General features: G+C 45.1%; 1 protein-coding gene across 2 annotated transcripts; it reads left to right on the top strand.

Annotated features, from left to right (window-relative positions):
• The first annotated feature begins 373 nt into the window (after positions 1–373).
• DYNLRB1 (dynein light chain roadblock-type 1) lies at positions 374–5045 on the top strand. Of its 2 annotated transcripts, none has more exons than XM_080627957.1 (4): positions 374–433; positions 1556–1631; positions 3172–3339; positions 4903–5045. In XM_080627957.1, exons 1-4 carry the CDS (start codon positions 431–433, stop codon positions 4944–4946), a joined length of 291 nt encoding a protein of 96 aa, XP_080484083.1. In that variant the 5' UTR covers positions 374–430; the 3' UTR covers positions 4947–5045. The 2 variants fall into 2 exon arrangements, with proteins under 2 accessions (XP_080484083.1, XP_080484082.1); XM_080627956.1 differs by having other exon boundaries at positions 3172–3345.
• Positions 5046–9385: the final 4340 nt, after the last annotated feature.

Below are 9385 nucleotides of genomic sequence, written 5' to 3'. Positions count from 1 at the left end.
AGTTTAACTTGTGCTCATTAGTCTTTCACGCAGTCCTTTTATAAAGAGAGTCTTCTTTATAGCCACCCTTTAACTACTGCAATATGGTAATAACATCTGCCTTGAGCCTTCATTTCCGAAGGCTTTCCTCACATACTGCTCAGTCCTTGGGGCATCTTCGTGGCCCTTCTCTGAACCCTCTCCCGTCCATCCCCATGTTTTCCTTATAGCGAGAACCAAAACATAACACAGAGCTCCAGGTGTATCAGCCCCTGCCGCCCACTGCCGTTATGTGAGAGGAGAGCCGTTGGGCTCACACCACGCGCTCAACCCCCCCGCCCCGCGCCATGCCCCCCCCACCTGTCCCTCAGGAACACCCGCCCTAACAAGCGCTTCCGGGCCGGGCGCACGCGCAGCGCGCGGGGCCGTGACGGGGCGGTGGCGGCTCAAGATGGTGGGTGAGGCGGCGGCAGCGCTGCTCGGGTCTGCACGGGGCTGGGTGGGGGTGCCCCTGTGGCGCCGCGGGACCCGCGCCTCTAGTGCTGCTTCAGAGGGGGAAACGCCGTGTTCGTGAGGCGGAGAGGAGCGGCCCTGGGACCGGCCCGGCCAGCGGGGCTTCCCCGCCCGGGTCGGCGACTGGGGCGAGCAGTGTCCGGCCGCGGCCGAGGCGCTGCGCTGCGGTGGGCAGCTGCTGGGTCTCTTTCCGGTTTCTCTCCATCACCCCTGTTGGGTTCGGGTTTGGGTTCTGCCCTCGGAACGCGCGGGTGCGGCCCTGTTCGTGTTTAGTGGGTGCTTTCCCAAGAGGTTTGGTTTATATCTTAGGCAGAAGCTCTTCCCTGTGAGGGTGCTGAGGCGCTGGCACAGGGTGCCCAGAGAAGCTGTGGCTGCCCCATCCCTGGCAGTGCTCAAGGCCAGGTTGGACACAGGGGCTTGGAGCAACCTGCTCTAGTGGAAGGGGTCCCTGCCAGTGGCAGGGGTTGGAACTGGATGAGCTTTAAGGCCCCTTCCAACCCAGACCACTGTGATTCTATGATCATGTAGATATTCCAACACAAATCATAATTACGTATATATAAGTGGCATTTATTAATTGTTTTTTCCCATTTTCTTATTTGTGATTGTTCTTAGCATTCATTTGATAAAAGGGAAGGTAGTCTTGCACTCAGAATGTATCTTCTACTTTTCATAAATTCCATATATATTTTCATACATGATTTTTTTGTTTGACAGCTAAATTGCAGCAGTCTGACTAAGCAAATCAAATCATCTTGTTGCAAGCCTACAGCAAGGAACTGATGTGGGAGGTTGCAGGAGGGTTGGGAAGGATTAGAGGGAGTTCCACATTTCCCCAATATTGTAATCACAGAAGAGTGAAGAGCAAAGATGGAAAACAACTGAAAAGGGCATGCAGAAAAGGTAGTACCAAAGTGCAGGTGCTTAGCTGTGTAGAACAGTGTAGGTGGTATGTGCCTGAATCATCTTTATGTGGCTTTATTTTCAGGCACAGTATTACAAAGCTTTGGTGGAAGGCAAACAGCTGTAATCTTCTCTTGATTTGTGCTTTCTCTGTTTGCAGGCTGAGGTGGAAGAAACACTGAAGCGAATTCAGAGCCAAAAGGGAGTGCAGGGAATCATTGTTGTGAACTCAGAAGGTACGGTGTCAGTCTCGGTTTGCTGAGGTACAGCTAGTTCCAAATGTTCGCTTTTAAGGGCTGCTGATTGTTATATTTGTGTTTAGATTACATTCTGTCTTTAGTAAAGATATACCTATAACCAAAAGGCAGACAGTAGTTAGGTTACAAGAGAAAAATTGATTCTCATTTCTGCTTTTCTGCAAGTTCACTTTTATTATTTTAGGAAATAAATGCATTAAAAAATTTTGCAAAAGCTTAGAAATATTGGAGTTATGCCAGTGTCTGAGACTGTTCTGTCAAAGCCTTTATCAGTAGCACTAAAAGAGCTCCTGACATTGCGTTCTTGCTGCTGTGCATGCCCAGAATGCTGCTGTCTTGGTGGACTTGAGCTGTCTGATGCTTGTGGCCTCATGAGACTCATAAGCTTGGTGGTATTTAAGGGTCCAACTGAACAGACTTCTCCAGAGCACTCTGAATATACCATGAGCAGCCCAACTTCTTAACATTGTGTGATTATCAATTTAATTTGAATATTTCCTAGAAATAATCCTTAGAAAATATGACAGATAGTGAAATCACCGTCCCAGGAAGTGTTCACAAACCATGTAGATGAGGCCCTCAGGGACATGGTTTAGTGGTGGCCTTGGCAGTACTGGGGTAGAGGTTGGACTTGAAGATCTTAAAGGTCTTTTCCAACCTAGCTGATCCTGTGATTCTGTATATGAATATATTGAAGATCAGATCATTGCATGCCTGTATGCAGCTTGTGTCCCTGCTCACTGCTTTTTCATGGTCACAAATGATGGATTGTGCTGTCCAGGCTGAAGCTGTGCTTATTCGAACATCCACCTGCAGCAGTCTTTCTGCCATGCCAGAAATTTGGTAGTTGGCTGCTGCACTGTTCTGACACGAGAGCTGAATTTTGGCTGGCTTATTGTGGGAAAACGTGTCTAATGGGTGGCAGAAGTGTAAGGGAGGGAAAGCTCTGGCCAAACAGTGGGTCTGCACTCTTGACTGGTGCACAGGGACCTCGCAAGACTGCCTCAACTCTTATGGTTAAATGTTGGAGCCTCAGCTTTGTAACAGTATGATGCAGCAGGTGATGCTCCAGTCAGCACTGATGCCAGCCTAGCTTACTTGAATATCATTTAACTATGAGGTTCAGGAGCCTTTCTGATGGGAAAATAACTTCTCAGTCAGGAGAACAAAAATGGAAACATTTGTATTTCCCTCCCCCCCGCCCTGAATTTATTTTTGTTACTATTTATTTATATTTATAAATCTCTTAAAAAAATGAAAAAGCAACAGTAAAGCACTGATTGTACTAGAGGTAAATAGTTCTTCTCACTTACACCTGTGGTTCCAGATCTTAGCCTTTCCACATCTTATTTCTGTCCAAGTTCTTCCTTTAAACCTTTAGAAAGACCACTCCTAATCCCTGGTGTAGGGACAACATCTGCTAGGATAAATAGCCACCCCAGTTGGACTTGGTGATGCGCAGAGTGGAGTTAGGTCTGGAGTTTTGTCACTGACCTTTCCTGTCTCCTGTTCCTTGCAGGTATTCCTATCAAAAGTACTATGGACAACTCCACAACAATTCAGTACGCAGGCCTCATGCACAGCTTCATCATGAAGGCGAGGAGCACCGTGCGAGACATCGACCCCCAGAATGACCTCACCTTCCTGAGGATTCGCTCCAAGAAAAATGAGATCATGGTAGCACCAGGTAAAAGTGAGTAGGGACAAAGGAGGCATCAGGGAATCCAGCAAAATTCTCTTCTCATGAGGTTGATGCTGTCAGCCTGAGAGAAAAGTTCCGCCTGCTGCTCTGTTCATATTGTGTAATCTCTTCTTTACCAAGAAGCTGTTCTGCTTTCTTCAAGGTTGAAACTTATCATTGACCTAAGTTTGCTTTTTTTCATGTTTGAATGTGGGAAATTTCCTTAGTTCATCTTGATCAAAGTAGAAAGTGTCAAATAGTTTTTGAGAGCGTGTTGCAGCCTCTCATGCTTTGTGTCTTTCCTTTACAACACAAGAGTTGTAAAGGAATATGTTTTGGGAGCAGTTTCAGTTCAGCACTGCAGACTGAGTGATAAAGCAAAGCAATCCAATAGATCTTTCCAGATCAGAGAAATGTAATAGAGCATACTGTAGCTGTAGAATCATAGAATTGGAATGGTTTGGATTGAAAGGGACCAGTTCCAACCCCCTGCCATGGGCAGGGACACCTTCCGCTAGAGCAGGTTGCTCCAAGCCCTGTCCAACCCAGCCTTGAACACTGCCAGGGATGGGGCAGCCACAGCTTCTCTGGGCACCCAGTGCCAGCACCCTCACAGGGAGGAGCTTCATCCTAATGTCCAATCTCGGTCTCCCCTCTGTCAGGTTAAAGCCATTCCCCTTGTTCTGTCCCTACAGGCCCTTGTCCAAAGCCCCCCTCCAGGTTTCATGTAGCCCCTTTAGGCACTGGGAGCTGCTCTGAGGTCTCTGTGGAGCCTTCTGTTCTTCAGGCTGAACAAGCCCAGCTCTCTCAGCCTTTCTCCAGAGCAGAGCTGCTCCAGCACTCACAGCACCTCTGTGGCCTCCTCTGGATTCGCTCGACTCTGAACTCATTTATGTAGTCAGGAGTTGTACAGTTATATCAGCAGCAAGCTTTCTTTTTCAGGAGACATCTTTTTTTATTTCATCAAATTACAGAATGGGAAGCGATGAGTTCACTGATGTGGCAGGAACTCAGCTTTGCTCTTCCATGCTGCACTGGCTCTGTGGTGGGCTTGTGCTGATGGGAGGCAGAGGAGGAGACTGCAGTTGCAGTAGGGTGCTCTGTAGAGACTGGCCAGGCAGATGTTAAGGCAGGCTCCAACGTTTATGCTGAAGCAGGCTTTTTTCGTCCCTCATGTGGAAACGAGAGAGGAAGGAGCATTGCTCCAGCAAAAATGTAGCTACAGTCACTGCAGCCCACCAGTCTGTCTGTGTGATAGAGGAAATCACCATCTTGCACCACTGATTTTGATTTCATCACTGCATATGCCAGTTACTATTAATTCCTAGGCACAAGCTGAGTTAAGTTCAATTGCCTTGGGAGCATGCAGTTCTTAAATCTGATGCCTTTTCTCTGTAAGACTCAAAAATAAGTGATCTGACATGCCAGGCCTATTTTGCTCAGTGAGAATGATGTCAGAACTGTATAGTTCCCACAGCATACCAGGGAGATGCAGAAAATGTTGAGTTTTACTGTTGCTGTGAAAAAATATCAGCAATGAAAGAGTAATTTATTTCTTTTTTTCTCCAGATAAAGACTACTTCCTGATTGTCATCCAGAATCCAACTGAATGATTCCACTGACCTGGTCTGTTTTTCCCCTTTGCCCAACTGTTGTTTGTTTTTTCTCTATTTTTTTTATTTAATGGTAAAAGAGTAAAGCATTAGTGTGAATTCTGCTGTGCCACTCCAGTAATGTCTGGGATAACAAAAGTGGGTGGTTTTGTTGTTTACAAACAGAAAAAGTGGCTTTTGTTTTTTTTGTATTGCAAATCACTTTGAGGAGTTGGTGAATTAGAATCAGGCACTAAAAAATGCAACAGATTCTTTTAATAGTTAGAAAGATAATGTAATAAAATTCTAATAATGTTCTAAAAAAGGAAAAAGATGATTCTCTGTATGTTCCTGTGCTTCTGTCACCACTATTTGAGATAGGCTTTGACACTCTTACTTCCGAATGACTGTAAATATGAAACTTGCCTGTCCTCTAGTTCTGTCTTATTCTGTTGACAAGTTACTCTGACACAAAGTATGACCATATCAAATTAAAAAGCGTCATCAGTGACTTCTGTGTTTTCCTTCTGAAGATTTTCATTGTGCTCAGGATTGATCAAGGGTTTCTTCAGAATGTAGAACCTTCCTAGGACTATTTTTACTCATCTGTTGCTTTCTTTAAACAACTATTAGTTGTATATGCAATGTACTCATAATTGCATCGTATGTTGGAGCATTTTACTACCACTTTGTTTCAGGCAGAAGTGTTGTGGCTAAGGCCATGAAGACTGCCTGCTGGAGCTCTCCTGCTATCACAGTTCAGTAGCCAATTTGATCTAGTATCTTCCTTCAGTGGTTTTTTATTGATGGCCATTAAGGAGAGAAAACTGTCATCTAGTTCCTCCGCAATACTAAAGGGGTTGTTTTTGTTGCCTCAAAAGAGCTTTGTAATGGCACACAGAGTTCAAGAATTTGTGCAGAATATCTGCATTGAAGATGTTTGTCACTTGTGTGTCAGACACAGCTCTGGCTTGTACTGAAGAGTCTTAGTGATGTGCAGAACACTGTAGCCCAGATTCAGAAATGATGCCTGTTGCCTTGGTCTCCATTTTCCTTGTCCAGCCAACTGCTACAGCAGGAGCAGTGCTTGGGGAGCTAGATCCTTCCCCAGTCTCATGTGTCCCACAGAGAAAGGGTGCTTGCAGGTAGTGCAGCTGCCTCATCACAGGTCTGGTCCCAGACTTCTTGTTGTAAAAATGTTTTACTAGCATGAAAAGGAATTTCTCTGCAGGTGCACATGAGCAGAGACACGCAGCCTGCAGGCATGACACGTTCTGTTTAAAGAAAGAACCTTGACTGAGTAACTGCAGTTTTCTGTTCTTGTGCTGATGAGGGATCACTCCTGAGTCATGTACCTGTCAGCAGAAGTGTCTGGCTCATGTTTAGCCCTGTTCTTTCAAAATTACAAGCAGTAGTAGGAACATGTGATACTGTCCAGTCTTACACTGAGGAATAGACTAAGAATTTATGGGTGATCTCAGCAGGCTGGGGATAGTCCAGGTGATGGGCTGCAGTGCAGTTTTGGAGTCTTTAGTACAAATGTCACTTGGACACTTTTCTGGATTTCAGAGCACAAGGTGCTGGGGTGGGTATGTGGTGACTCAAACCTTTATGTTCAGTGTTAAGTTTTATGTGCATTTTCAGACTTGGGTATTAATTAATAGACCATGTCTATTTTTTTTTTAAGGTAGGTATGACCAGGAAGCAGAGAAATGCTTTCTGAGATCTGTAAGGTGGCCAGTCCTGCAGCATCAGGGTAGGGTGCTTTATAGTAGTTCAGGTATCTGAGCTGCCATCCTGCCAAGAAGTGACTGACATGAACATCCACCTCCTGGACACAGGAAACCGTCAGAGAACTCACACAGCATGTGTTCACTGGCCCTGTTATTACTAAGTCTTGGTTTAAGTGAATAGGGTCTGAAATCATGCTCTGCGTTTGGAGTAGTCCCTGATACATGGCAGCTTATACAATGTACATGAGCTGTCACGATGTAATTGAATGCTGTCTCCAAGTAAATGCCCTCCAGCAAGCTCAAGCCTCTGGGTAACAATGCAACCGGAAAGGCAGAAGAATGTGACTTCAGTTGTCTCTATCTTTTGTTGTTCATAGCCAGAGAAATGCTTCCTTGAAGGTGGTGACCTGCTCCTGTATTTTGGTTTTCCCTGGTAGGTGGCAGTGTTACCCTTTTGAACAGTGAAGAATTTCTGTAGTACCATGAATTCCTTTGGACAATTCCGTAAGGATAGCTGTCCTACCAGTGCGTTGGTGTCGTATCTGACTCTGGGACAGAGTGTTGAGGTGTTTGGGTTTTTTTTTTTAAACAAACAAGCTGTAGAACCACAATTGTGCCCTTTTTCTGCATTGTGTTGAGACTATAAACTTGCAATGAAATTACAGAGATCTTGCTCTGTGATGATTGATTGGGGTTTGGGAGCTGGTTTGGGGGAGGTTATTTTTCAAGGACTGTTAGCAGTCTGACTTGAAATAGGAATTTGAATAATGGGGTCTTGAAGAAACTGGTTTTGGAGTCTGGAGGAGCTTGTCAAATCCATCTGGTCAGAGCAGGGCCTTGCTTATGCCATGCTAGTGCTACTTTCACACCAGCATTCAAAGTTAATTCAGTATTCTTCTTTTGAAAAAGGGGAAGGGTAGATGAGGCTGAAGAACAACAGCTTCCATATAAATAATTACCATGGAGACAAAGTGGCTTATTTGGATCTGCAGCATTGGAGAGTCTCAGAGATCTAACTGGAAGCAATTCCTCTGTATGCAAGTTGGGATTTCACTGTATGCAAGGAGGATTTCACTTTTCCTGAGGTATCTTAAAGAGGGTCAAGAAAGAGATGGGATGAAGTTTGACTTCTTATCCTGTTTGCTGAGACTGGGCCTAGTTGCTTGTATGGTAAAATTATCGTCCAATTGAGAAACAGCAGAAAAATAAGCATTATAGTTCTTTTTTCTAGCCAGAAATCATGACGAAGTGGTTCAAAGGAGGACGCGAATAACCTTTGTGATCTGCGCCATAGTGCTGCTTTGTGTTGTGGTTGGAGACTGGCCTAGGTGGAGAAGCCTGTTGTGATGGATTCCTCTCTGGAGGCAGAGGAGGCACCTGCTGCTGAGATGTGGAAGCCAGTCCCTAATGCATTAACGAGCTCATGGTTGAGAAATGGCTCTGAGCTGTGAACAGCAGCACTTGAGGCCCAAAGACATGTTCTCTTGTGCTGATTCTGCTTCGAGGTAAGGCTCTGGCAGAGGAATGAAGGTGATAACATACACTGCCAGAGCTAGGCCTGTAGAAACTCATCTGCGGATCTGAGAGCAGCTCTTTTAAGCTGCTCCAGCTTGTGTTTGCTGCAGTGCCCTCCTAGGCAACCCTCTCTGCCTTACGTGGCTGAGCTCTGTGCAGCAGTCCACCAACAGGGCATTTATGTTTGATCTTGTCTAAACAGTGTTGTTATGTTTAGCTACACCTTCAGGGAATGAAAGTCTGGCATAGGTAGTTACACAATATAGGTTAGCCTTATGTTGATAGAGCTAGAGCAGCTCCTTGAGCCAGAATGATGTGTACGAAGAGCTGTGGCAGCTGGGGTGTGCAGGGGCAGCAAGCCTGAGCATCATCACCATTTCTGTTGACAAAAACACGCTTCCTTTACCAGCACGGCAAGATTCCTTCAGGGATATTTCCCTCCACTTAGCAAGGTTTCACAAGCACCTAGAGGTACTCATTATCAGTGGTGTTTACCCTGTAGGAATGCTGTCATCTGTAGACTTGGTTGTTGATCACAGGTCATGTTAGGACAGCTTGCTGCTGCTGGGTTGATATGGCTGGTTTCTGCTATCTTCTCAAAACCTTTGACTGATTCAGGGGTTTTTTGATCCAAAGTGCACCTCCTTAAATAAGTTTTGCCAACAACATCAGTAGGAACAGGCACAAGAGGTATTAGTGTGTGCAAGACTTTTCAGGAAGGCTGAGGGCTGAAGGAAGGAGTGTCTAAATCAGACTCTGCCTTATTAGAACTTCCTTGATCCATGCCCCATTTTTGTAAGTACATTAACATTCTGGAAGCTCCAGAGATTCCATGAACCAGAGTCTTTTCTCCAACTCCAGGTGTATGAATAATCTGTGGAATTATGGTCCCAGTCCTGCAATGAGGTCAGTCTGCATGGATAAAATCAGGGATCCCGTCACTAAATTGTAAGTTCCTCATGCCTCTCATCATAAAGGGGTTCACACTTTATAACAATAGTATTAAAACTGCCTTGCCTGAGGATGCAGACTGTAAAGTTGACCACCTTGCCACGCCTCATTCAATATTACTGCTTTCTCTTATGTTTTTTCTGATTAAGAGGACCTGTACTGGAAACAGCTCTTATCTTAATTATACAAGTGACTGAAGAGTCTTCCTTACACATCTGTGTTTGTTTAACTACTGCTACTGCCTGGTCAAGGAAAATCCAT

Source organism: Psittacula echo, assembly GCF_963264785.1.
Source record: "Psittacula echo genome assembly, chromosome: 12".
Classification (NCBI taxonomy): Eukaryota; Metazoa; Chordata; class Aves; order Psittaciformes; family Psittacidae; genus Psittacula; species Psittacula echo.
The sequence above is the reverse complement of the archived record's forward strand: the minus strand, read 5'-3'. Positions and strand labels throughout refer to the sequence as shown.

Excerpts from the sequence above, each read along its gene's own strand:
- DYNLRB1 (XM_080627956.1), top strand. Across the intron at positions 1,632-3,171 it reads CATTGTTGTGAACTCAGAAG|GTATTCCTATCAAAAGTACT; the intron begins GTACGGTGTCAG and ends TGTTCCTTGCAG. Across the intron at positions 3,346-4,902 it reads CATGGTAGCACCAGGTAAAA|ATAAAGACTACTTCCTGATT; the intron begins GTGAGTAGGGAC and ends TTTTTTCTCCAG.